Source organism: Sorex araneus, chromosome 2, assembly GCF_027595985.1.
Source record: "Sorex araneus isolate mSorAra2 chromosome 2, mSorAra2.pri, whole genome shotgun sequence".
NCBI lineage: Eukaryota > Metazoa > Chordata > Mammalia > Eulipotyphla > Soricidae > Sorex > Sorex araneus.
The window spans coordinates 243,576,197-243,603,668 of NC_073303.1; the positions used below are offsets into that span (position 1 = coordinate 243,576,197).

At 60.3% G+C, this 27,472-nt stretch overlaps 1 protein-coding gene across 1 annotated transcript; it reads left to right on the forward strand.

Moving 5' to 3' along the window:
• Positions 1 to 695: 695 nt before the first annotated feature.
• On the forward strand, positions 696 to 26,222 carry ABCA7 (ATP binding cassette subfamily A member 7). Its single transcript, XM_055128792.1, has 47 exons — positions 696 to 760; positions 1,586 to 1,795; positions 1,880 to 1,973; positions 2,200 to 2,341; positions 2,555 to 2,655; positions 2,791 to 2,870; positions 3,674 to 3,745; positions 4,665 to 4,875; positions 5,208 to 5,347; positions 5,536 to 5,652; positions 5,813 to 5,980; positions 6,150 to 6,349; positions 6,848 to 7,024; positions 7,369 to 7,591; positions 7,695 to 7,916; positions 7,994 to 8,195; positions 8,819 to 8,929; positions 9,123 to 9,294; positions 9,734 to 9,865; positions 9,972 to 10,111; positions 10,897 to 11,034; positions 11,221 to 11,405; positions 11,497 to 11,596; positions 12,073 to 12,275; positions 12,458 to 12,518; positions 14,430 to 14,540; positions 14,624 to 14,775; positions 15,425 to 15,549; positions 15,651 to 15,752; positions 15,930 to 16,175; positions 16,723 to 16,755; positions 17,257 to 17,434; positions 17,762 to 17,928; positions 18,160 to 18,337; positions 19,198 to 19,313; positions 20,122 to 20,266; positions 20,392 to 20,515; positions 21,272 to 21,401; positions 22,223 to 22,343; positions 22,415 to 22,477; positions 23,057 to 23,163; positions 23,386 to 23,527; positions 24,030 to 24,164; positions 24,721 to 24,824; positions 25,065 to 25,157; positions 25,639 to 25,879; positions 26,008 to 26,222. The coding sequence occupies exons 2-47, from the start codon at positions 1,730 to 1,732 to the stop codon at positions 26,149 to 26,151; spliced, it is 6,414 nt and encodes a 2,137-aa protein (XP_054984767.1). The 5' UTR covers positions 696 to 760; positions 1,586 to 1,729; the 3' UTR covers positions 26,152 to 26,222.
• The last annotated feature ends 1,250 nt before the right edge of the window (positions 26,223 to 27,472 follow it).

The following is a 27,472-nucleotide window of genomic DNA, read 5'->3' on the forward strand; positions in this document are numbered from 1 at the left end:
GCGGAGCCCTGTGCATCTTTCACACTTGCCCGTGCCAGGGGAGCCCCTGGATCCACGTTCCCTGGTTCTCATCCTGCCACCTCCAGTGAACTGCATCCCAGGCTTTCTTTAAAATCAGGGTGACCATTATGACTTCAGGCTTCCTGTCCTGAATTCTGTGGCTCTTCCCCTCCCTTCTCTCCAGTCAATTCCTCTATAAAGATCAGGGGGAGGTGTATGTGCTAGTTGCTGGAGCGTGGGGGATAAAGGAAGAAATGCACTCGTGAAGATCCGTTCAAACTCCCATTCTGTAGGACAATCCCTGGAATGTCCGGGAGCACAGAACAAGGCTAACTAAGGCTCGCCCCCTTTACGCAAGAAAAGACGGAGAGCGGCGGGGAAGAGAGGGACAAGAACTACATGCAACACTAGCCGCGGCATTGAGGGCGATCATGCAATTTGGGAAGATAAGATAACCAGCTGACGGGTCCAGATGCTGGGAATCTGGGCGCTCTGCCACCTCAGAGTGTGGCGGCAAAAACGGAAAAAAAAAAAAAAAAAAAGCGAGTGGTCGCTTTAAGAAACCAGGCTCTCTCTGACCCCGCCTCTCCCCGGGCGCTCGTGGATTCTATTGGCCAGAAAAGTACTGAGTGGCGGGGCTAACAGCCAGTGGTGAAATGTATAAGCAGAGTTGGGTGTGGTCGCCGGTGTATCCGCTAGAAAAGGTCTGCGGCGCTGGCGTGGCGCCGGCTGGGCGGCGGTGGTGGTGGTGGTTGTAAGGGTGCGTGTGTGGAGGAGGGGTGGAAGGGGTGTGTCCTCTTAAAGGGGGTCGGGTGTGGGGGAGGAGGCAAGGGCTGGGAACGGTAAGATGCGCTGAGAGGGAGAGAGGTTCTCAGGACTGGAGGAGGTGGGGGAAGAAGCGAGCTCCGTGGGAATAAGTGTGCTGGCTGACCTTGCCCGCGAGCCCAGGGAGGGCGACAGAACTGACCACTCATTCTTAAAGGGGGAGGGGGACAGCTGACTCGCTCGACTGTACCTTTTCCAGCATTGTTGAGATGGGACACTGAGGCCGCCCCCCATTCCCATGGGATATAAAAGAGGGTCCTGGAATGGGAAGTGACTGTGTGTGTGTGTGTGTGTGTGTGTGTGTGTGTGTGTCCCGGTCATTTCTGGCAACCCCCTGCCCTCCGGTGGCCTCCGTTTCACCATGTGTACAGATAAATAGGCTAACCTTGGACAATTCCAAGCAATCCCTTGGTATCAGGAATGGTCCATAATTGTGTTGCTCCTTGTCCTAACTTGTTCTCAGAATCCTGCCATTCATCTGAGCCAAGAATAATAAAGGCGCGGAAGGGAGAGGCAGGGTAGAGATGGGGCGACCCTTCCTGCCGCGGACGGGGGTCCTCCGGTAGAGTCCTCTTCTAGCAGCCCGGAGGACCCACGCTCTAGGGCTAAGCCTAGTGATGAAGGGGTTAAGATGAGGCCCTCTGGGAGCGACTGCCCTAGCAACCAATCAGCTGCGAGGACGGCAGCGGGCAGGGCTCCCATTGGCCCGTTTTCTCCGGGGAAAGGCGAGTCCTTTTTCATAGTGTCCACTGTTTATCAGGCTCCCAACAGTGCTGGAACCCCTCGCCCGCCGCGCGGCGGGAGGGGAGAGGAATGAGGTTCAGAAAGGGACAGACAGTTGCCAGCAGCCACACAGCAAGTACCTCACCGGACCTCTGCTTCCAGTCCCCAGCGCGTTCCCACCATGGCCTTCTGGACGCAGCTAAAGCTGCTGCTGTGGAAGAATTTGCTGTATCGCAAGAGGCAGCCGGTAATTGCCCCAAGGGTAGGGCAGGACTGGGAGGGCTTCCAAGTTCCACGCCCTCCGCTATCCTCCCCCATTCTTCACCCCCAGATCCAGCTTCTTGTGGAGCTGTTGTGGCCCCTTTTTCTCTTCTTCATCCTGGTGGCTGTGCGCCAGTCCCACCTGCCAGTGGAGCATCATGAATGTAAGCTCCCCTCCTCTACCTTGAGTTAGTGTGTGTGTGTGTGTGTGTGTGTGTGTGTGTGTTGGGGGGGTGCGTCAGCGTCACCCCCTATCGCTGGAGATCTCACGGAGAGGGCGGAGCCCCTAATCAATAGCTCAGTGAGCACTCCGCAAAATGTGGGAAACGGGGGGGGGGGGGCGGGGGATGGCCTCAGGCCCGACCCCCGACAGCCAGTATTCCCCTGCAGGCCACTTTAACAACAAGCCGCTGCCCTCTGCGGGCACCTTCCGTTGGCTCCAGGGGCTTATCTGCAGTGCCAACAACACCTGCTTCCCGGAGACCACCCCAGGCGAGGAGCCGGGGATCGTGAGCAACTTCAATGACTCTCTGTGAGCTGGCAGGGGATGGGGCGCTCATCGTGGCTAAGAGCTGGCCATGGCCAAGTTATTGGCGTGGCCGGGGTGCTAGGCGGGGCCAAGGACCGGGCCATGGTGGTGGTGGTGGTGGTGGTGGTGGTGGAGGAGGTGGTGGGCGTGGTCAGTGAGATGGGTGTGGTCCGGGAGCAAACCCCGCCTCCTGGCCCCTCTCCCCTCTGTCACCAGGGTATCCAGGTTCATCACAGACATCCTGAGTGTCTTGGAGAGCCCCAGTACCCACAGGACGCTGGACAGCCTGGGAAAACTGATGCCCACGCTCAATGCCAGTGAGAAGGGCAAATCCTTGGACACACGAGGCTGAGTCTAGGGCCTCAACTTACCTGACTTTAGCCCAAGCATGTGTAGTGGGTATATGAGGGGGAATTTCTGGCCAGTTACACTCCCTTTTCTGCGTTCTTCAGCTGCCTGGCCTCAGGTATGGCACCATATGAAGGAGAATCCAGCCCAACTTAAGGCACTACTGGGTACATTACTGCAAGAGGTGAGGTGGACCATGGGTGAGGCAGGTCCTAAATTCTGGGCTTGCTCTTCCGGGGCTCTGGGTTCTACCATCCAGTCTTTTTGTTGGTTTTGATTTGGTTTCAAGACCGCACCCAGCAGTACTCAGGGCTGACTCCTGGTTCTGTGCTCGGCTTCTGGTGGGCTTGGGGGGAACCTATGGGATGCCAGGGATTGAACCCAGGTCAGTCGTGTGCGAGACCAGCGCCCTCCTCACTGTCCTATCTCTCCAGACTACAGTCTTTGGTTGGATTCCTGGAGTGACCGTTCTCAGTCCATCCTGCTCCAACAGGCCCTACTGGGGTGATGGTGGAGTTTGCGGGACCTTGAAGGCATTCCCTGTTTCCCTTTGCGTTCAGTGGGGTCTGTACCTGGAGCAAAAACTTGGTGGCTTGGGGCTGGAGCGATAGCACAGCGGGGAGGGCATTTGCCTTGCATGCGGCTGATCCGGGTTTGATTCCCAGCATCCCATAGGGTCCCCCGAGCACTGCCAGGAGTAATTCCTGAGTGCATGAGCCAGGAGTAACCCCTGTGCATTGCCCGGTGTGACCCAAGAAGAAAAAAGAAAAACAAAAATCTTGGTGGCTGGAAGCAGCTGTTCTGCAACCCTGCAAGCGGATGGTCACGAGTTTGAATCCCCCGTGACACACATGTGCCTGAACATGATCTGGCAGCCATGCTGTTGGAAATTTCCTGGCATCACAAACGCCCACCACCAAAGAAAAAAGAAAACCCAAAACAAACCCGGGAGATCTCAGTCAAGATCCTTGCTGTCTTTCTCCCCAGAATGCCACACTGGGTCTAACACAGAAGACCGTGGGTGATTTTGTGGGGGACGCAACAGACCTGGTACAGGAGGTAAGAGTTGTTTTATCCAGGGGCACCCCCAGCCAGGAGATTTAAAAGTATCTAATTAGGGGGCTGGAGCGATAGCACAGCGGGGAGGGCGTTTGCCTTGCACACGGTCGACCCCGGTTCGATTCCCAGCATCCCATAGGGTCCCCCGAGCACCACCAGGAGTGATTCCTGAGCACAGCGCGAGGAGTAACCCCTGAGCATCACCGGGTGTGACCCAAAAAGCAAAATAAATAAACAAATGAAAGTATCTGATTGGGGAGGCTGGAGCAATAGGACAGCAGGAAGGGTTACAGCCTTGCACATGGCTGACCCAGGTTTGATCCCCGGCATCCCATAGGGTCCCCCACGCACTACCAGGAGTAATTCCTGAGTGCAGAGCCAGGAGTGACCCTTGAGCATCACCAGCTGTGACACAGACTCCCCCTAAAAAGTGTCTAATTGGGGCTGGAGCGAGAGTACAGGGGTCACCATGCAGGCTTATCCTGTGCTGGACCCGAGGTAGAGCCGCTGCGCAGTACCACCCCCTGAATATCATCAGAGGTACCTCTGGATGAGCTCTGTTGGGGTGACCCCTGGGCTGGTGGGCGTCCCCCGCACGGCAGGGCCCCAGCAATGCCAATTTGACCTTCTGAACATGGCATGGATGGCCTCCCCAACATAGGTGTTGGGGGGCAGAGCCATAGCACAGCAGGGAGGGGGCTTGTCTTGGATGCAGTTGACCGGGGTTTGATACCCTGGTGCCCTGTAGGGTTCCCCAAGCCAGGGAGGGATCCCTGAGCACAAAGCCAGGAGTCAGTCCTGAGCACCACCAGCTATGGCCCAATCAACAAAACTGAAAGAGAACGTGCAGATGCTTCTGGCGAGAGTGTTCCAGGCTCAGACTGGTTTTATGCACACACACCCCCCACCCCCCTTCCAGCTCCTAACACTGCCCAGCCTGCTGGAACTAAGGACCCTGCTCCAGAGGACCCCACAAACAAACAGGGGCCTGGAGGTGATGTCCGCAGCCCTCTGCAGTGGCAAGGGGCCACGCAGCCGCAGGGGGCTCTCCCTGAGCTGGTATGACAACAGTGACGTGAAGGACTTCGCCGGGTCGGACCCAGGGCTGGTGCCCCCGGACGAGAACCTGAGTAAGTGCCTGCACAGGTGTGGGCCCCCCGTCTGGATCTGGGCAGGTGTTCATGGGGGCAGGACCTTGAGGCTGGAGCGATAGCACAGCGGGTAGGGCGTTTGCCTTTCACGCTGCCGACCCAGGTTCGAATCCCAGCATCCCATAGGGTCTCTCGAGCACCACCAGGAGTAATTCCTGAGTGCAGAGCCAGGAGTAACCCCTGTGCATCGCCGGGTGTGACCCCAAAGCAAAACAAACAAACAAACAAACATGGGGGCAGGACCTCATGGCATGTCTCTCCCACTGCCCTCCACACCCCACCCCACCCCCGTCCTACCTCCCACCCCCCAGGCCCTGCCTGTGAGAAGCTAATACAGAACATGGAAGGAGAGGTACTGTTCAGCGTTTTCTGGAGGCGTCTGAAGCCACTGCTACTGGGAAAAGTGCTCTTCACGCCAGACACAGCCTTCACGAGGCAACTCATGGCCCAGGTGGGTGAGGCGAGGCCAGTGCTTCCCGAGGAGAATGCCCTGGCATCAGGAAAGCAGGGCTATGGGGGCCCATGCGATGCCAGGGATGGAATCCAGGGCTCCCACATGCAAGCCTGGGCTGCGGCCCGGTGAGTGCCAGCTCCCCAGCCCTCCCTCTAACAGGGAGCTTGGCCCCCCGCCGCCTGCAGGTGAACCAGACCTTCCAGGAGATGGCTCTGCTCAAGGACATACAGGAGGTGTGGCAGTCGCTGGGACACCAGGTCTTCAGCTTCCTGAACGACAGTGCCAATGTGGCTTTACTGCAGGTGGACCTTGGAGCGGGGCCCCCGCTGTGGGGCATTGGGTGTGGAGGGGGCATGGGGCCCCTATGGTGAGGACAGGTCCCGAGGCTGGGAGTAGAGGGTGACCTGAATGCCCCATGCAACGTGCATGCTCTCTGCTTGCCTTTCTCCCTCTTCCCCACAGACGCTCCTGCAAATGCAGAATGGAGACAGCGGGAAGCCCAGACCTGGAGGCAAGGATGCGGAGAAGGCCCTTCACGCCTTTCTGGACCCTTCCAGGGGCGGGTACAGTTGGCTGGACGCCCGCGCGGATTTGGAGCAAATGATGGGCACGCTGGGCCTAGTGGCAGAGGTGAGGGGCTCAGAGCAACCTCCTGAGGGAAGGGACCCCATCCTGCGTTAGACGTAGGGGTCTGATGGGGCCACCCCAGCCCCGGGCCCGGAGGCGGGAAAGTGACTTCTAGCCCTGAGCCGTGGGGGACGCTGGGTTCCAGGGACCCACTCGCAGGTCGCTCCCCTAGTGCATGATCCTGGACAAGCTGGAGGCGGTGCCGACCGAGGAGGCCCTGGTAGGGCGGGCCGTGAAGCTGCTCACTGAGCACAGCTTCTGGGCCGGTGTCGTCTTTCTGGGATTGGAGGAATCCCAGGATCCCAGCCACCTGCGCATCAAGATCCGGATGAACATCGATGAAGTCATGGAAACCCATAAGATCCGGAACAGGTCGGGGCGGGACCATGAGCGTGGGAGGCTGGGAGTGGGACCAGAGAGATTTCCACCTATCCGCAATCAGGAAATGATAAGCCCTGCCCTTTGTGGGCGGGGCAAAAACGGTGGGCGGGGTCTAGAGCGGCTGGCTCCTAGGAGACAGTATAGGCTAATAACCAGCTGCACCGCCTGCTGTGGGTTGGGCCTGCGGCTATGTGGGCGGGGCCAGAACACCCTCAAAGCCCCTCCTCCCCCGCTGTGCCATTCAAGGTGGGGAGGGCGGGGTCTGGTCAGGTAGGCGGGGCCTCAGATGTACCACCTAGATTTGGTGGGCTGGGCCAAAACCTGGATTGAGGTCCTGGGTGATGCTGGGTATTTGAGGAGGGGAAACTTTCAGGTTAGGTGATGGAATGGGGTCCGGGAAACAGGCGCAATGGGGAACAGGGTGGGGGTGGAACCAACAATCAAGGCGCACAGCCCATCCTTCCAGATGCTCACTACGCTCACTGGCAGGTTTTGGGACCCCGGCCCCGCAGCTGATCCGCTGACAGACCTGCGCTACGTGTGGGGCGGCTTCGTGTACCTGCAAGACCTGCTGGAGCGCGCAGTCGTGCGCAAACTCAGCGGTGCGGTGCCCCGCACCAGCCTCTACGTGCAGCAGATGCCCTACCCGTGCCACGTGAATGATGCGTGAGCGCGCCTGCCCTTGCTCTCCCCTGTCCCCCCCGGGGTCCTTTCCCAAACCGTCCCTTCGCCTCTCTCCCTTTGGGCTGGGACGTGGGCTCCATCCAGAACGTAGTTGCGGTGTGGGCCGTGCACCGTTAGTTTAGCGACTCCAGTTCCTTTGAGAGCTGAACGGAGCCATAAGGAGTCCGGGTGTTCAGGTGCACGGTGCGGGGAAATGGTCTGAGCTTCCAGCTGGCGGACACGTGGAATCCCCCAGAGCCTTGCACCCCGCTTCCTAGTGCTGCTTGGGGAATGCACGGAGTCTTTGCCTACAACGCTCCACCCCGCCCCCCCACTCCCTGCCACAGGTTCCTGAGCGTGCTGGGCCGATCACTGCCCCTCTTCCTGACGCTGGCCTGGATCTATTCCGTGGCGATGACCGTGAAGGCCGTGGTTCGCGAGAAGGAGAAACGGCTGCGCGACACGATGCGTGCCATGGGGCTGAGCCGCGGGGTGCTGTGGCTTGGCTGGTTCTTCAGTTGCATCGTGCCTTTCCTTATCAGCGCTGCGCTGCTCGTGCTGGTGCTCAAGGTGGGTGTTCCTGGGTCACCCACGGGGCCTCGGGGTGGGCGCTGGCTGCCCCGATGTGCAGATCCGGGAGGCAGTGGATCCGACCTCCCTTTGCCTCCCGCAGCTGGGGGACATTCTCCCTTACAGCCACCCAGTGGTTCTCTTCGTGTTCTTCGCGTCCTTCGCGCTGGCCACGGTGGTCCAGAGTTTCTTGCTGAGCGTCTTCTTCTTCCGAGCCAACCTGGCGGCGGCCTGTGGAGGCCTCGCCTACTTTGTGCTCTATCTGCCTTACGTCTTGTTGGTGGCCTGGCGGGACCAGTTGCCCCCGGGCGTCCACGTGGTGACGGTGAGGGCACGGCTGGCCAGAGTTGGGGGGAGCACTGCTCTGTGGGCACTCACTAATGCCCTGGTCCGCACCCCCAGAGCCTCCTATCCCCCGTCGCCTTTGGATTTGGCTGCGAGAGCCTGGCGCTGCTGGAGGAGCAGGGGACGGGCGCACAGTGGCACAACCTGGGCACGGGCCCTGCTGGCGATGTCTTCAGCCTGGGCGAGGTCTCGCTCCTTTTGGTATTCGATGCTGTACTCTACAGCCTGATCACTTGGTACCTGGAGGCTGTGTACCCAGGTAAGAAGGAAGAGTAAGACATTCAGCAACCGGGGCTGGAGCGATAGCACAGCCGGTAAGGTGTTTGCCTTGCACTCAGCCGACCCGGTTCGATTCTCAGCATCCCATAGGGTCCCCCGAGCACCACCAGGAGTAATTCCTGAGTGCACGAGCCAAGAGTAACCCCTGTGCAACGCCAGGTGTGACCCAAAAAGAAAAAAAAAAAGAGGGAGATTCAGCACCCTCTTACCGGCGCCAGAGTAGCTGGAAGTGGGACAGAGGGGTGGTCCTTGGGATAGGGATAGGGACGGAAGTTGAGGCGGGGTAAGAGGCGTGGCCTAAGGGAGGAGGTGCTGAGGGCGTGGTCTGAAGTGGGGGCGTGGTTTGAGCAGAAGGCGGGGTAATGGGCGGTCCTGAGGTGGGAGGCGGGGCCACATGGGGCAGATTCTTCAACCATTGGATGCGAGGGATGGGGTAGGGATGCTTTCTGGCACATGCGCACTGGCCGCTATCCTTAAGGGGCGGGGCCTGGGCACTGAGCATCCCCTCTCTTGGGTGCCCCATCCCAGGTGTAAAGACCAAAGGCTGGGTTGGTGCACTCCCGTGGGGATGGGCTCCAGGGGTAACAGTGTCGATTCCCTCAGGCCAGTATGGGATCCCTGAGCCGTGGAACTTTCCATTCCGGAGGAGCTACTGGTTTGGACCTCGGTCCCCCAAGACTCTCGCCCCACCTTCTGTAACGCAGGACCTGCAAGGTGAGGTCCCCCATGAGACTTAACAGGCGCTGCTGCCTCCTACCTCCCTAGTCATGGGCCTTGGTGCCCCCTCCAACTTCCCGGCGCCCCAGGGACCTCCCCAAAATTCAGTAGAACCCAGCCCCACTGTTTCCCGCAGCCACAGCCCCACGCTGAGGGCTCCTAAGCGTGAGCATGTGCTTCCTGCTTCCAGTGCTGGTAGAGGAGGAGCCGCCAGGTCTGACGGCAGGGATCTCCATACGTGGCCTGGAAAAGCGCTTTCCTGGTAACCCCCAGCCCGCCCTGCGAGGCCTCAGCCTGGACTTCTACAGCGGTCACGTCACTGCCTTCTTGGGCCACAACGGGGCCGGCAAGACCACCACGATGTGAGCTATGCCACCCCCCCAGTCCCCCTGTGAACATGAGGAGCTCGTAACTGTGTTGTCTGGTACCAGGAGGCACAGCCAGGAGGGCGCTACCTGCACGTGATCTCCCGGGGTTCAATCCCCGGCATCCCGTATAGTCCCCTGAGCACTGCCAGGAGTAACTTCTGAGCTCAGAGCCAGGCCTTACCTTAAGCGTTGCAAGGTGTGGTCCCCAACCAAAACCAACGACAAAAACTGTTGTTTGATACCAGAGATAGTACAGCGGGAGGGTGCTTGCCTTGCATGCGGCTGACCCGGCTTTGATCCCTGATACCCCATAGGGCCTCCTGAGCCCCACCAGGAGTGCTCCCTGAGCACAGAGCCAGGAGTAAACCTTGAGCAGAGTCAGCGGTGGCTCTCAAACAGAGCAAAAGGATTCTGAAATCCCGGCACCCTCCAGGTCCATCCTGACCGGCCTCTTTCCACCCACGGGGGGCTCCGCCTTCATCTTGGGGCACGATATTCGGTCCAGCATGGATGCCATCCGTCCTTACCTGGGCATCTGCCCACAATACAATGTTCTCTTTGACAGGTGTGTCCCCAGGGCCCTGATGGCGGGGGGTGGGGGGACAGTGCCGGAGGGGTGAGGGGAACTGTTTCCGCCGCCAGTGCCCACTCTCCCCCTCCGGTGCCTGCAGGCTGACCGTGGCTGAGCACGTTTGGTTCTACGGGCGGCTGAAGGGTGTGAGCACTTCTGCTTTGCGCCTGGAGCAGAGCCGTCTGCTGGAGGACGTGGGGCTGACGCCCAAGCACGGCACAGAGACTCGACACCTCTCAGGTGAGCCCCACCTGGGGAGGCCATCGATGGGAGGAAGCTGAGGCGGGTCCCAGGGCCTTGAGCCCCAGGGTGAGGGGAAAACAGGAGAAGCCACCGATCTGGATCTGGATGGGGGCGGGGCAAGAGGAGTCAGTGCGGGCCAGAATTATAGTACAGTGGTGAAGGCATTTGTTTTGCATGCGACCGACCCAGGTTCGATCCCCTGGTATCCCATAGGGGCCCTGAGCACTGCCAGGAGTGATCCCTGGGCACAGAGCCAGGAATAAGCCTTGAGCACCGGTGGGTGTTACACACACACACACACACACATATACACACACACATACACATACACACACACACACAAACACACACACAGAGCCTAGAGATAGGGCACTTGCATTTCACGTAGCCTCCTCACGTTCGATTCCCGGCATCCCAAATAATCCCCTGAGCCTCTCAGGAGTGATCCCTGAGCACCAAACCAGGAGTAAGGCCTGAGCATTGCCTGGTGTGGCCCCGAAACAAAACGCACGGGACGGGAGTGAATGTACAGTAGGGAGGGCGCTTGCCTTGCACGAGGCCAACACAGGTTCAATCCCCGGCATCCCAGAGGGCCCCCTGACCCCCACCAGAAGTGATCCCTGAGTACAGAGCCAGGAGTAACCCCTGAGCACCACCAGATGTGGCCCCCCCACCAAAAAAAAAGACATTTAAAAATTAAATAAAAGGGTCTGTGGAGAGTGTCGCACAGAGATGGGAGATATCCATCCCAATGACCGTGTCCCCCTTACCCACCCCCCCAGGCGGGATGCAGCGTAAGCTTTCTGTGGCCATTGCCTTTGTGGGCAGCTCCAAGGTGGTTTTCCTGGATGAACCCACAGCGGGTGTGGACCCTGCTTCCCGCCGCAGCATCTGGGAGCTTCTGCTCAAATACCGAGAAGGTGAGAGGTGGTCGGGGCGGCCTGACAGTGCCCTGCCTCCTGCACGAGGGTGCCAGGAAGGTTTCTGTGGAGGAGGAGCAGAGAGTGAGGCTTTGGGGGTTGAATAGGAGTTTGCGCTCCAGACAGGGGTTGCCTCCTCCAAGCCGGGGTTGGACTGAGCTGGTGTCGGTGGGGCCTTCTGTCCAGGTCGCACGCTGATCCTGTCCACACACCACCTGGACGAGGCAGAGCTCCTGGGGGATCGTGTGGCCATAATAGCAGCCGGCCGCCTGTGCTGCTGCGGGTCACCGCTCTTCCTGCGCCGGCATCTGGGCTCTGGCTACTACCTGACCCTGGTGAAGGCGGCACCGCCCCTGGCCGGCAGTCGGAAGGTAAGGGCTGGTGCTGACCCCAGACCCCTGGCCTGCACTGTCCTGTCCAGCCCCCGTGGCCTGGATCATGGTCACTTGTCTCTGCCCATAGGACAGTGCCGACGTGAAGGAACATGTGGACGCTGGGCAGGCAGGGACAGCAGACCACGTGGACAGCATAGCCAGCCAGGGCCCGCCGGGGCTCAGTCGAGGTGGGTCTGGCAGGCGGGTGATAGGACAGCATGAGGCTGACCCCGGTTCAATTCCTGGCATCCCATTGGGTTCCGTAAGCACCACCAGGATTAATTCCTGAGTGCAGAACCAGGAGTAACCCCCGAGCATCACCAAGTGTGACCCCAAAACCAAAAAACAAAGAAAGACATTAATTTCCATATATGTGAAGGCAGGGGCCAGAGCAATAGTGCAGGAGGGAAGATGTTTACATTTGGTTAACTCAGGTTTGGTGTCCGGCATCCCATATGGTCCCCGAGCACCGCCAGGGTGATTCCTGAGTGCAAAGTCAGGAGTCAGCCCCGAGAATTGCTGAGTGTGACCCCAAAAGCAAATAAATAAATAAATAAATAGGGAGAGAGAGAGAGAGAGAGAGAGAGGGAGGGAGGGAGAGAGAGAGAGACGGGGGTAGAAACAGGCAGGGGGGTGGTCCCCTGATGTTCTGCCGCTCTTCCAGGTGTTTCCCAGATACTGGCCTTGGTGCAGCGCTGGGTGCCGGGGGCGCAGCTGGCGGAGGTGCTGCCTCACGAGCTGGTGCTGACCTTGCCCTACGCGGGGGCCCTGGACGGCAGCTTCGCCGGGCTCTTCCAGGACCTGGACCTGCATCTGCAGGAGCTGGGACTTTCTAGCTACGGGATCTCTGATACCAGCATGGAGGAGGTGAGGCAGATCTCGGAGGGCTGCCTGGAAGAGAAGTACGGAGAGGGGCTGCTGACCAGGGTGGTGCTTGGGGGACCCTATGGGATGCTGGGAATCAAATACCCGTGTCGGTCGCATGCAAGGCAAACGTCCTACCCGCCGTTCTATCGCTCCAGCCCCCATCCCTGCTTTTTTCTCTGCAGATCTTCCTGAAGGTGATCGAGGAAAGTGCGGAAGACACAAATCTGGAGCAGGAGGCTGCAGGTTTAACCCCCCACCCTGGCCAATCTCTCTCTGACTGAGGGCTCCACCCGGCAGTGCTCAGGGCTGGTTTTGTGCTCAGAGATCACTCCTGGCAGAGCTTGGGGAACCCTGTGGGGTGCCGGGGATCCAGTCTGCACTGACCACATGTGAGACAAGAACCCCCCGCTGCCCCCCTACCCCTCCACTGAACTATTGCTCTGACCCCTCCTTTTTTTTCTTATGTTTTTCTGGGCCAAACCTCACACTTCTCCTAGCTCAGTGCTCAGGGTTCGTCTCCCCTGACGTGCTCAGGGGGTCAAACCCAGGCCTCATGCGTGCCAAGAATGAATGAGTTTTATTATTTATTTATTTATTGCTTTTCGGGTCACACCCAGCGATGCACAGGGGTTACTCCTGGCTCTACACTCAGGAATTACTCCTGGTGGTGCTGGGGGACCCTATGGGATGCTGGGAATCGAACCCGGGTCGGCCGTGTGCAAGGCAAATGCCCTACCCGCTGTGCTATCACTCCAGCCCCCTATTCATTTATTTTTAAATTTGGACCATAACCAGTGATGCTCAGGGGTTAATCCTGGCTCTGCACTCAGGAATCACTCCTGGCAGTGCTCAGGGGACCCTAGGGGGTGTCGGGGATCCAACCCAGGGGGGCTGCATGCAAGGCCAGTGCCTTCCCCACTCTGCTATCGCCCCCTGATGATCATTTTCCTGTATTCATTGGCCAAGGCAGGGGGCGGACCCAGGTCTCATGCAGGCGGGCACAGGCTCTGCCTCTAAGCCCCATCTCTCCCGCCCAGTCCCCAATGTGACTTTATCCTAAATTGTTTGTTTGTTTTTTGTGTTTGGGGGGGCCACACACCCAGCTCCTGGTGGGACTGGAGGGCCATGTGTGGTGCTGGGACCAAGTCTGGGGCGGGGGGCTGGCTCAGCAAAGTAAGTGCCCTGTCCGCTGACAGTGTCTCCCGCCCACCAGCAAATTCCAGATGTTTAAAAAAAATTGGGGGGGGGGTTGAAGCGATAGCACAGCGGGTAGGGCATTTGCCTTGCACGAGGCCGACCCGGGTTCGAGTCCCAGCATCCCATATGGTCCCCTAAGCACCGGCCAGGCCTAATTCCTGAGTGCATAAGCCAGGAGTAACCCCTGTGCATCGCCGGGTGTGACCCAAAACAACAACGACAACAAACAAGACAACTCCAACCAGTATTGTCATCATGGACTCTCCTCTCTTAACGACCCTCCATATTCTGTTTTATTTTTGTTGTTGTTGTTTTTGTCATTGTCATTTGGGTCACACATGGTAGTCTCAGGGCTGACTCCTGGTCTGTGCTCAGGGCTGACTCCTAGCTCTGTGCTCAGGGAACCCTATGGGGTGCTGGGGGTCAAACCCAGGTTGACTGCTTGCAAGTTAAATGTCCTCCCCCCACCCCAGCCAAATTCTGGCCCCTCTACCCCCAACCAACTACGTGTGACCCAGCCAAACCTTAACCTTTCAACCTTATTTTATTTTATTTTATTTTATTTGCATTTTGAGGTTTTTTCTTTTTTTCAGGGCCAGCATAGCTGATGATTCTCAGGGCTGACTCTGGCTCTGTGCCTAGGAATCACTCCTGGTGGTACTTGGGGACAATATGGGATGCTGGGGACCGAACCAGTCACTCACATGCAAGGCGTGCACCCTCCCCTCTGTGTGCTCTCTCCCGGCCCCTGTGGATTTTTTTTTTCTTTTTGGATCACACCCGGCAGTGCTCAGGGGTTACTCCTGGCTCTGCACTCAGGAATTACTCCTGGCGGTGCTCAGGGGACCAGGATGCTGGGAATCGAACCCGGGTCGGTCACATGCAAGGCAAACGCCCTCCCCGCTGTACTATCGCTCGAGCCCCTGATGGATTTTTTTTTTAATTATTATTTTTCAGATGGTAGCAGCAAGCAGTTCCCACGCGCGGGCATCGCTCCGGCAGACCTGGTCACGCGGTTCAAGGCCAAGGTGGTGCCCAAGCAGTCAGCCCTGGAGAACGGAGAACTGGGTGCGCTCCCCGTTCCTGCCCCGGCCCTGCCCCTCCCCCTGCCCCGGACACCATCCTAACCCTCCTCTCTGTCCACCATCCAGGGGCCTCGCTGGAGACGCAGGCCCTGCAGGCCCTGGAGCCCGGCACGCCAAACCGCGTCACCGGGTGCGCCCTGATCCTTCAGCAGCTGGGTGCGCTGTTTCTCAAACGCTTCTTGCTGGCCTGCCGCAGCCGCAGGAGCATATTTGCCCAGGTGGGGGGGGTGCGCCCGGCGGGAATGTGGGGGGACCCTAGGGGGCCGCTCTCCCCACTGACTGTGCCCGCCTGAGGCAGCCTAATTCGACCCAGGACTGGATTTATTTTTGCTTTTTGGGTCACACCCGGCGATGCTCAGGGGTTACTCCTGGCTCTGTACTCAGGAATCACTCCTGGTGGTGCTCAGGGGACCCTATGGGATGCTGCGGATCGAACCCGGGTCGGCCGCGTGCAAGGCAAACGCCCGACCCGCTGTGTTGTTGCTCCAGCCCCAGGACTGCCAGCTTTGAGCCCTCCCCCCACTAACTTTTTTTTTTTTTTTTTTTGCTTTTTGGGTCACACCTGGCGATGCTCAGGGGTTACTCCTGGTTCATGCACTCAGGAATTACTCCTGGCGGTGCTCAGGGGACCATTTGGGATGCTGGGAATCGAACCTGGGTCGGTCGCGTGCGAGGCAAACGCCCTACCCGCTGTGCTATCGCTCCAGCCCCAGGATTGTCAGCTTTGAGCCCTCCCCCCACCAACTTTGATTTCCTCTGCTGGGCAGCACAGTGAAATCCTGGAGGGTGGCAGAGCCAGAGCAGGGCAAGGAGGTGCTGGGCCCCCCATGAGCTGGTTGCCTGGGTCCCCCCCTGGGTCCCCCGCAGGTCATCCTCCCGGCCCTGTTTGTGGGCCTGGCCCTGACCTTCAGCCTGATCGTTCCGCCGTTCGAGTACTACCCAGGGCTGGTCCTCAACACCAGCATGTACGACCCCCAGATGACCTTCTTCAGGTGAGGGCTGGCAGGGGCGCACATGAGCTGTCACTGTGGGGGGCCGGTGTGGGGTCTCAGGGTGGGAGGCCCACCTGACACCCCCCCACCGCCATGTGCAGTGATGACACTCCGGGGAACCCTGAACGGAGTCTCCTGCTTCAGAATGTGCTGGAAGAAGCTGGGTGGGAGAACCCAGACCTGGAAAAGAACAGGAGCAGCAGGTGAGGAAGCCCCCCTGGTCCCCTCACCGTCCCCCAGCCTGTCCCCTCATTGGGCGTTTGTCATGGCCCCCATATCCACACCGTGGGCGCCCACAATCCTGCCCTTCCAGCCCTCCTCCCCGGCCTCCCCCCCGGGCCCCCCGTGCAAACACAGCCCTGCTCCCGCCAATTCTCCAGACCCAAGTTTCCTGAAGACACGACACTCGGCGTGGGCAGGGCGAACTGGACGCTCTGGTCTCCTTCGGCCTCCTGTCAGTGCAGCCGGCCCGGGGCCCGCCGCCTGCTGCCTGACTGTCCGGTGGAAGCCGGGGGGCCCCCGCCACCCCAGGTGCTGACCCGCTCCGGAGAAATCGTGCAGAATCTCACGGGCCGGAACCTGTCCGATTACCTGGTGAAGACTTACCCGGGCCTCGTGCGCCCGGGGTGAGCAACGCCAGGGGGCACTGTCGGGCTCAGCCGGCCAAGGGCAGAGCTGGGTGTGGTGCTGGGGTATGGGCCTGACGCTCCTCGCTCTCTCGCTCTCTCGCTCTCTCATCAGCATGATGATTTTTTTTTGCTTTTTGGGTCACACCCGGCGATGCACAGGGGTTACTCCTGGCTCTGCACTCAGGAATTAACCCCTGGCGGTGCTCAGGGGACCATATGGGATGCTGGGAATCGAACCCGGGTCGGCCGCGTGCAAGGCAAACGCCCTACCCGCTGTGCTATTGCTCCAGCCCCCGCATGATGATTTTTTATTTTTCCGTTTTGGAGGCCACACCTGGCGCTGTTCGGGGCCAACTCCCGGCTCTGTGCTCAGAGATCACTCCTGGCGGTGCATGGGGGATCCTTGGGGATGCCAGGGATGGAACCGGGGTCTGCCGCATGCAGGGCAAGCACCCGCCCCACTGTGCTTTCTCTCTGGCCCATCACACTAGATTTCCAAGTGTCCCTCATACGCTCTCTGTCTTTCTCTGTTCATTTGTTTCAGCCTGAGGACCAAGAAGTGGGTGAATGAGGTCAGGTAAGTAGAGGGACCCTGCCTAGTTGTCTTGTCTGCACCCCAGAGACCTACTGGGGTGCGGGGGGCTGGGCTTTCCCATTCACCCTTTTTTTTTTGGTTCACACCTGGTGCTGCTCAGGGGTTACTCCTGGCTCTGCACTTGGGGATCACTCCTGGTAGTGCTCGGGGGATCCATATGGGGTGCCTGGGATCGAACCCACGTCAACCATGTACAAGGCAAAAACCCTGCTCCCTGTACTGTTGATCCGGCCCTCATCCACTGTTCCTTTTTTTTTTTTTTTTGCTTTTTGGGTCACACCCAGTGATGCTTAGGGGTTACTCCTGACTCATGCACTCAGGAATGACTCCTGGCGCTGCTCAGGGGACCATACGGGATGCTGGGAATTGAACCTGGGTCGGCCGCGTGCAAGGCAAATGCCCTACCTGCTGTGCTATCACTCCAGCCCCTCATCCACCTTTCTCTCCCCTCTGCTGTCCCACCCCCGCCCCCCCTCTCCATAGGTATGGAGGTTTCTCACTGGGAGGCCCAGACCTGAGCCAGCCATCAGGACAAGGTGTCAGTGACTCCCTGGAGAAGTTGAAGGTGCTGATGAACCTCCAAGACGATGGGCCTCTGGCCCGCCTCTTGCAGAAGCTTACAGAGCGGGTTCACCACTGGGACACCTGGAATAACCTCAAGGTGAGGCCCGGAGGTGGGGGCAGCAGGAGAAACGGGCTGCCAGGTGGTCAGGGAGACTGGGGTAGGAGAGTTGGGGGAGGGTCCCTTGCTTGTACCCCTTGCTCTTTTATTTATTTATTTGTTTTTTTTGGGGGGGGGCCCACACCCGGAGATGCTCAGGGCCGACTCCTGGCTCTGTGCTCAGGAATGGCTCCTGGTGGGGCTCTGGGGACCCTGTGGGGTGCCGGGAATCGACCCTGGGTCAGCCGTGTGCAAGGCGCAAACACCCTCCCCGCTGTCCCATGGCTCTGGCCCCCCTGACCACCTGCTTTAAACCCCACCCCCCAGATCTGGTTCAACAACAAGGGCTGGCACGCCATGGTGGCCTTTGTGAACCGAGCCAACAATGCCCTCCTCCGTGCCCACCTGCCCCCGGACTCCCGCCGCGCCCACAGCATCACCACTGTCAACCACCCCCTGAACCTCACCAAGACGCAGATGTCCGAGGCCGCACTGTGAGTCCCTCTGCCCGCGCCTCGGTGCCTCCCTTTGGTTTGTTTTGCGGACACACCTGGCAGTGCTCCGGGGTCACTCCTGGCAGGGGGCTCCGGGGAAATCTCTGGGGGTGGGGGTGGCCGGGGCTCGAACCTGGGCCGGCCACATGCGAGGCCAGCGCCGTCTCCCGTGCTGTCTGTCGCTCCTGCCCAGGCTGACCTGACGATGATGCCTCGCGCCCTTGCCCCCAGGATGGCCTCCTCGGTGGATGTGCTGGTGTCCATCTGCGTGGTCTTCGCCATGTCCTTCGTCCCAGCCAGCTTCACCCTTGTCCTCATTGAGGAACGCACCACTGGAGCCAAGCACCTGCAGTTCATGGGGGGGCTGCCCCCCACCCTCTACTGGTTCAGCAACTTCCTCTGGGACATGGTGCGGGGACTGCCTGGATGGGGACGGGGGCAGGGGTGGGGGCTGGGGGGCTGGGGACCCTTAGTCACCACGCACCTCTGCCCCTTCTTTTTTTTTTTTTTTGGTTTTTGGGTCACACCTGGCGATGCACAGGGGTTACTCCTGGCTCTGCACTCAGGAATTACTCCTGGCGGTGCTCAGGGGACCATATGGGATGCTGAGAATCGAACCCGGGTCGGCCGTGTGCAAGGCAAACGCCCTACCCGCTGTGCTATCACTCCAGCCCCTCTGCCCCTTCTTAACCCTTCAGACAGGGATTCACCTGGCACAGGGTCGGGGGAGCAGGTTCAGGGTGCTGTCTTAGGCACTGGGGGAGTCCTCCTGTCCAAAATTGAGGCCTCCTGTGGGGGGTTGGAACGGTGAGAGAGTGGGAGGATGCTTGCCTTGCAGGTAGCTGTCCCAGGTTCAATTTCTGGCACCGCTTAGGGTCCCTCAAGCACTACCAGGATTGACTGCTGAGCACAGAGCCAGGAGTCATCCCTTAGCACTGCTGGGTGTGGCCCAAAGAAAAGCAAAATCAATGGGCTGGAGAGACAGTACAGTGGGGAGGGTGCTGGCCTTGCATCACATTGGGCTTCCCGAGTACCCCCAGGAGTGGTCCCTGAGTGCAGAGCCAGGAATCAGCCCTGAGCACCGCCAGGAGTGGTCCCTGAGTACCAAGCCAGGAGTCAGTCCTGAACACCATTGGGTGTAGCCCCCAAGCCAAACCAGACCAATACAAGGCCTCCTAGCATAATGCAGGGAGGTAAGGGTGAGATCCAGGGGTGCAGAGGCCCTTGCTGTGCCTGTGCTCTGACGGGGTCCCTGGGTCCCCCATGCAGTGTAACTACTTGGTGTCGGCGTGCATTGTGGTGGTCATCTTTCTGGCCTTCCAGCGGAAGGCCTATGTGGCGGCCCCCAACCTGCTGGCCCTGGTGCTGCTGCTGCTCCTGTATGGGTGAGCCTCCCCCTCACAACCCAGGGGCTGTGTCTGGAGGGGATCATGGACTCCAGGTGGGAGGTATTGTGGTGGTGTGTCAGGGTGACCTTAAAAGCTCATCAGGGTGGGGGTGGGCACAATAGAGCAGCAAGGGAGGACCCTTGCCTTGTACATGGCCAACCCAGGTTCAGTCTTCATTCAGCATCTCATAGGGTCTTCAGAGCACCACCAGGACTAAGTTCTGAGCACAAAGCCAGGATTCAGCCCTGAGCACCGTCAGATTGGCCCAGAGACCAAAATAAATAAATAAATAAACAAATAAATAAAGCAAGCTTATCTTGGAAACTGAAGCTCATAGCACAGCAAGGTGGGCACCTTCCTTGCCCGTAGCAGACCTGCGACCCGCGTTCAGTCCCTAGAATAGCATAGGGCCTCCCAAGCCCTGCCAGGAGCAATCTCTGAGCACAGAGCCAGGAAGTAAATCCTGAGTGCCACTGGGTGTGGTCCAAAAATTGAATAAGAATTAAGAGGCTGGAGGATAGCACAGCAGATAGGGCGTTTGCCTTGCACACAGCCAACCTGGGTTTGATTCCTAGCATCCCATATGGTCCCCTGAGCACGGCCAAGAGTGGTTGCTGAGTGCATGAACCAGGAGTGTCCCCTGTGCATCACCGGGTATGACCCAAAATGCAAGAAAAGAAAAAAGGTCATCTTGTCCATGATTCCTACTTAGAGGCCGCCCACACAGATGGACGGGAGGAGGAGGAGGACGCTTGCGTCTCGGGCCCCTGCTTGTGGGGTCACCCGGCACTTCTGTCGCCCACAGCTGGTCAATCACGCCCCTCATGTACCCAGCCTCCTTCTTCTTCACCGAGCCCAGCACGGCGTATGTGGCACTCACCTGCGTCAATCTCTTCATCGGCATCAACGGCAGCATGGCCACCTTCGTGCTAGAGCTCTTATCGGAGGAGGTCGGACCCCTCACCTCCCCCCTACTACTCGCAGGACAAGATGCTCCACCCCATCGGTACTGAGGCTGCCCAAGAGCCTTGGTCTTGGCCCCCTGATCTACATCTCTCTTCCTGCCCCTGAGCAGAACCTGCAGAATGTGAACCGGATCTTGAAACGGGTCTTCCTGATCTTCCCCCACTTCTGCCTGGGACGGGGTCTTATCGACATGGTGCGGAACCAGGCCATGGCTGATGTGTTTTCATATCTGGGTGAGAACTTCCCTGAAGTGTGGCTGGAGCAATAGCACAGCGGGAAGGGCGTTTGCCTTGCATGCGGCCGACCTGGGTTTGATCCCCGGCATCCCATAGGGTCCCCCAAGCACTGCTAGGACTAATTCCTGAGTGCAGAGCCAGGAGTAATCCCTGAGCATTGCTGGGTGTGATCCAAAAAGCAAAAAAACAAAAAACAAATTTCCCTGGAGTACGGAAGTACTTTTCAAGGCTCTGTTAGATGCCCCACTGCTCCCCCCCGCCCCCTTAAGGCATGAAAAAGGTGACCTTAAGCTTGAAACAAATCAGATGTGCAGTGAAACTGTTATCAAGCTTAATTTTCTTTTGGGTCACAGATGTCTAAGGCTCAAAATAAGGAAGGCAGTGACATCACTGTTTCGTTCCCATCAGACCCTAGCTGACCGCCCAATCCAATTCTGAGTCCTTTTTCCTTAGGAACTCAAAGTAAGGGGCCCAAGCAGTTGTACGGGGTGGCTGGGGGCGGGGTAGGGCCCCTGCCTTGCATGCTGCCCACTCAGATTTAATCCCCAGCACTGCAAAGGGTCCCTTGAGCCCTGCCACGAGTGATGCCTGAGCACAGAGCCAGGAGTCAGCTCTGCACACTGTCAGGGCTGGCCCAAAGGTCAAAATGAAAACAAACAGACAAACAACAAAATCTCCAAGCAGCCTGACTGACTGGGGAGAGGGCTGGCATTTGGGGTACCCAGGACCCAGGCCCCTTCTCTCTCCCTGCAGGAGAAGACTCTTTCCAGTCCCCCCTGCGCTGGGATGTGACTGGCAAGAACCTTCTGGCCATGTTGGTGCAGGGGCCTCTCTTCCTCCTTGTCACACTCCTGCTGCAACACCGGGACCGCCTGTGGCTACAGTCAGTGGGAATGGCTGGGAGAGTGTGTGTGTGTGTGGGGGGTGGGGAGGGGGACAGCAGAGTAGCCGGGGTTCTGATTTGGGCCCAGTCACAGCTCTGTGGGGCTGGAGCGATAGCACAGCGGGGTAGGGCGTTTACCTTGCATTCGGCCAACCCAGGTTTGATTCCCAGCATCCCATAGGGTTCCCTGAGCACGGCCAGGAGTCATTCCTGAGTGCAGAGCCAGGAGGAACCCCTGTGCCTGGCCGGGTGGTGACCCAAAAAGAAAAATCACTGTATCACTGTCATCCTGTTGCTCATTGATTTGCTCAAGCGGGCACCAGTAACGTCACCATTGCGAGACTTGTTACTGTTGTTGGCATATCAAATACACCACGGGTAGCTTGCCCGGCCACATTCAAACAGAAAAAACAAACCAAACATGGGGCTGGAGCGATAGCACAGCGGGTAGGGCATTTGCCTTGCACGCAGCCGACCCAGGTTCGATTCCCAGCATCCCATATGGTCCCCCAGCACTGCCAGGAGTAATTCCTGAGTGCAGAGCCAGGAGTAACCCCTGTGCACTGCTGGGTGTGACCCAAAAAAGCAAAAAAAAAAAAAAAAAAGCAAAAAAGCAGTCACAGCTCTGTGCGCCAAAGTGATGGACACAGTGGGAGGGTGTTCACCTGGTATGCGCCTGGCACAATTTCAATGCCTGCATCCCATAGGGTTCCCCGACCCCCACTAGGAGTCAGCCCTGAGCAAATAGCCAGGAGTCAGTCCCGAGCACTGCCAGGTATGAACAACAACAACAACAAGCCAATCATGTGCTCTGTCCTCAGACCCAAGCCCAGACCGCTGCCACCCCTGGAGGAGGAGGACGAGGACGTGGCTCGTGAGCGGCAGCGGGTGACCCAAGGGACAGCAGAGGGGGATGTGTTGGTGCTCAAAGACCTGACTAAGGTGGGTGCAGAGGGCCAGGTGGGGGCTCCCCCGGGCCCGACTGCACTTCTCAAGGACCCACCCTCTCCTAGGTGTACTGCAGGCAGAGAACCCCGGCTGTCAACCGTCTGTGCCTGGGGATCCCCCCTGGTGAGGTGAGTTCAGAGCGGGGGCCCCCCCGGGCCCTTTCTTGCCTCTGTTGAACACCACCAGTGTGCTAATAGCAGAACACTAGATTTTTAAAAATTATTATTATTATTTTGTGTGTGTGTCACACCCGGTGATGCTCAGGGGTTACTCCTGGCTCTGCACTCAGGAATTACTCCTGGCGGTGCTCAGGGGACCCTATGGGATGCTGGGAATCGAACCCGGGTCGGCCGCGTGCAAGGCAAACGCCCTACCCGCTGTGCTATCGCTCCAGCCCACCCAGAACACTAGAGTTTTGGTTTCTGGGCTACACCCAAGGATGCTCAGGGCTTCCTCCTGGCTCTGCGCTCAGGGGTCTCTCCTGGCGGTGGGCCTGGGGAGCTGAGGATTGAACCCAGCTTGGCCGTGTGTAAGGCAAACGCCCTCCCTTCTGTCCCCTCACTCGGCCCATGTAAGCAACAGCTTTATGCCTTCCCACACTGCCCCCCCTCCCCGCCCCGCATCTACTGCCAGGACCCCTTGCTGCAGCCACAGTGGGGACATGGAGGCATTGCTGAGCCCCGGTCTGTCTGCACCCCCCCCCCCAGTGTTTCGGACTGCTGGGTGTAAACGGCGCTGGGAAAACCACCACATTCCGCATGGTGACAGGGGACATGCTGCCCAGCAGGGGTGAGGCCGTGCTGGCAGGTCACAGGTGAGAGGGCCCTGGGCCGGGGAGTGGGCTCCCCGCTTCCCACTGTGCCAGCCTGGTGGGGGCACGCTGGCCCTGAACCCCGTGAACCGCCGCGTGGACAGTGCCTGTCCCTGACTGTGTGTGTGTGTGGGGGGGCACTCGGGGCTGGGGAGCCCTGATTCTGTCCCCAGGATGACCAGGGACCCCGCCCCTCAGTTTCCTGAGCCTTGTCTCTCTCCCCAGTGTGACCAAGGACCCCACGGCTGCCCACCTTCATATGGGCTACTGCCCGCAGTTCGATGCCATCTTCTCGCAGCTCACCGCGCGGGAGCACCTACAGCTGTTTGCACGTCTGCGTGGTATCCCCGAGGCGCAGGTTGCCCAGGTGATCCCCATCTCTCATCCTTGCCCACCCCATTCTCCTAAGCCTGCACATAGCTCCTACCCTCACCGGGCCCCAGACCCTGCCAACCCCAGACCCTGCCAGCCCTTCAGCTGACCTGCAGGGTCTCTTCCTAGGCCCCGCCCCTTTCACATAAAACCACGCCCACTGGGATGGCCCCGCCCCTGAAAGTTGCTCCACCCCCTGGGGCTGACCCCGTCCCCACGCTGCCTGCGATGCCCCAAGTTTCAGTCTGGCCAACCTGTCACTCACGCCCTTACTCACGGTTCTTGCTTATTCGGGGCTTGGCTTGCTTCCCCAGCGCTACACCCAGCAGTGTTCGGTCTCAGTTTTAGCATATGTGCTGCCGAAGTGGGCACGCCAGCACGGTTCGGGATGGAACCCAAGCTCCGTGTGTCTCTCCGGCCCTTTACCACTCTCATCCCATCTGCCCAGTCTCTGTCCCCTGCAATCCTGCCCCCTGTAACTGTGGCTCGCCCTGCAGACAGCAAGCCGCGGACTGGTGCGCCTGGGTCTCCAGCAGTATGCGGACCGGCCCGCGGGCACCTACAGTGGGGGCAACAAGAGGAAGCTGGCCACAGCGGTGGCGCTGGTGGGAGAGCCTGCCGTGATCTTCCTGGTGCGGGGATGGGGCTAGTGCTGGCGAGTTGGGGGTTCTGGAGGACGTGACCTTGCTGGGGAAGATAGGCCCAAGAGGGAGGGGCTGGACCTGTGCTGGCAGAATAGGGCTAAAGGGGGCGGGGCTGATAGTGGTGGGTGGGGATAGGGGCGGGGCTTTGTGCAGATGGGTGGGACCAAGAAGGAGGGGCGGGGCCTAAACCGATGGGGTGGGGCAAAGAGGGAGGGGCCTAAACCGACAGGGGAGGGGCCAAGGGGGAGGGCAGGGCCTAAGATGCAGGGGTGGGGTCAAGAGGGAGGATGTAGCCTTGCTAACAACACCATGTCTAAGATGCAGGGGGGAGCCTATGCCAAGGGGGGGTAGGGTGGAGGGTGTGGCCTGAGCGGGTTGGGGTGGGGCTAGTGCAGGGGGCGGGGCCTTGCTGGCAGGGGTGGTGACAAGAAGGAGGGCGGGGCCTGTTCTGGTAGGGGTGGTATTTGGGACGGGTGGGATCTCTCTGACATGGGTGGGGCTAAGAGGGGGCGGAGCCTGGGCTTGACAGCTGCGCCCCTTCCAGGATGAGCCGACCACGGGCATGGACCCCGGTGCACGGCGTTTCCTCTGGAACAGCCTTCTGTCGGTGGTCCGAGAGGGCCGCTCCGTGGTGCTCACCTCACACAGGTAGGGCACCCTCTCCCAGCCACCCTGCACCCCATGTCCCATGCACTGGGTCCCTTCGTCCGGGTCCAGGTGAAGCACAGCGGACACATCAGGTGTGCGGTTCTGACCCCAGTGGGAAGGTGTCCAGAGCAGAGATCGAGGGGCTTCAGAAGCAGAGGGTGGGATGGACCTGGAGGCCTTCACAGCGTCCAGGCCCAGGGGTGCTGGGGAGCGCTCACCGGGTTGCTCGGTCCCCAACAGCATGGAGGAGTGTGAGGCCCTTTGCACGCGCCTGGCCATCATGGTGAACGGGAGGTTCCGCTGCCTGGGCAGCGTGCAGCACCTCAAGAACAGGTGAGCGGGCACAGCGGGGAGGGCGTTTGCCTTGCACGCAGCTCACCCGGGTTCCATCCCCGGCATCCCCGAGCTCTGAGTGCAGAGCCAGGAGTAACTCCTGAGCATCGCTGGGTCTGGCCCAGAGAGGAAAAATAACACAAAAAATTAAAATAAGAACAGGTGAGCTGGGGACTCTGCCTCCAGGGGCCGGTGCGGGGAGCGGGTAGGAAAAGCGGGTAGGAAAAGGGACGCGCGCCCGCCCTGTGACCCGTTGGCGCTAACTAGGGAAGAGGCGTGGCCGGTGGACCGTCCTGGGATCTCAACAGGGGGCGGGGCTAGAGACCCCGAGGCGGGGCGAGGACGCGGGGCGGCGGGGGGGCGGGGCGGCGGGGGGGCGGGACGGGGCTCCCTCTCCGCGCCGCGCAGGTTCCCCGGACCGGCCCCCCGCCCCCAGCCGGAGAGGGCCGCGCCCCCGAGCCCCTCGCTTGTTCACCCGCAGGTTCGGGTCCGGCTACACTTTGACGCTGCGGGTACCTGCGGCGCGGTCGGAAGGCGCCCAGGCCTTCGTGGCGGAGGTCTTCCCGGGGGCCCAGCTGCGCGAGGCCCACGGTGGCCGCCTGAGCTTCCAGCTGCCGCTGGGAGGGCGCTGCACCCTGGCGCACGTCTTTGGCGAACTGGCGGCCCGCGGTGCCCAGTGCGGCGTGGAGGACTTCTCCGTGAGCCAGACCACGCTGGAGGAGGTGGCCGCGGCTGCAGGGGGAGGGCCGGAGCGGGGTGGGGGACCGAGGGGGGTGGTGGCGATGCTGCGGACCCGCACGCTGACCCCCCTCCCCCTCTCTCTCTGTTCTCGCGGCGGGACACCCTCTAGGTCTTCCTGCATTTTTCCGAGGATCAGGGCAGAGAGGATGAGCGGGAGAGAGAAGAGGGGGAGGATGAGGCCCCAGGTCCCCAGCGCCCCAAATTCATCACCCAGTTCCTGGATGACCGCTCAGAGGTGGAGACGGTGCTTTGAGACCCTTTCCCCTGGGGCTGGGGGCTGGTCTAGAGCTGGGGGAGGGGGCGTGTCTCAGGCTCCTGGGGGAGCAGCTGTCAGGGAGGAAATAAAGTCTGGAAAACCGTGTGCGCGTGTATCCAGCTGTGCCACATATGCAAGAATTTGCATATAGATTTTTTTTAGGGGGTGGGGGCACACCCAGTGGTGCTCAGGGCTTCTGTTGCGGTGCTCAGAGATCTCCACTGGTGGGGGTCAGGGGATCCCATTCCGAGAGCCAGGATTCGAACCTGGGTCAGCCGAGTGCAAGGCAAGCACCCCACCTGCTGTACTATGGCTCCAGGCCCTGAATATCCTCTTGCCCTGAGTGTGCCCATGGTGAGGGGTGAGGCGAAGGGTGCGGACACCCCAAATTTGTAGGGCATAGAGACCTGGACCTCCCGCCCCTCAGGTGTGAAGGCCCCTGGAGCGGGCTGAGAGAGTGCCCAGCGCTGCCCCCTGAGTGCCCACGTGGCGCCAAAGGGCGGGCGGGGCCTGCGCTCTATGAGCGTGAAGTGGGCATGAGGTCAGGGCTCCGGAATGTCCGGGGCAGCTCGGAGGCGCCCCAGCACAGGTGGCCCCCAGCTCCGGCCTCCAGACCAGGTGAAGAAGGCCACCCTCCAGCCGGCCGCGGCTGCCACCCTCCGCTCCCCAAGGGGCCATGAGTGGCCGGCGAGGGTTCCTTAAGGGGCTGGTGGGCTGGGTGTGCGGGTGGTCCCGGGCCTGGAGAAACGGCGTCGGCACGGGGGCCTGCAGCCTGGGGACGCTCTGCCATGGACATCCCACGACGCTCGCGATGGAGGTCAGTGAGGGAAGTCGAGGAAAGCGGGCGTAGGGGTGGGGCTGGTGCTGAGAATGGAGGGCAGGTGCGTTCCAGGACCAGCGAGGCCAGGCGCTGGGGGCGGCCGGGGCAAGAGGAGGAGCAGGCGGGCGCCGGGGGAGGGGGGGAGGGCGGGGTCTGCGCGCGGCTGATACCCGGGGGCACCGGGGAGGCGCGCGAGCCGGTTATCAGCTCCGCCATCCAGAGCCGCCATCCGGTGGCGGTCGGGGGGTCTGCGGGGCGGCACGAGAGTCTCTGGAATGTAGGACTGGGGGTGGGGGTGGGGAGCCCCGCTAGGCTCTGCGGGGCCCCGAGGTCTCGGCAGGGGTGACCTCCGGCGGGAGGGCTGCGTCCGGGGTTGGGGCGGGGCGCGAGGCCTCCGCAGCGCTTCGTGGCGTCCGAGCACGTGTCCCAGGCCCGCGTCCCTGCGGGTCGGGGGGGGGGCGCACGCGCGCGCGGGCTGGGTGTGCCCCCCAACCCCCC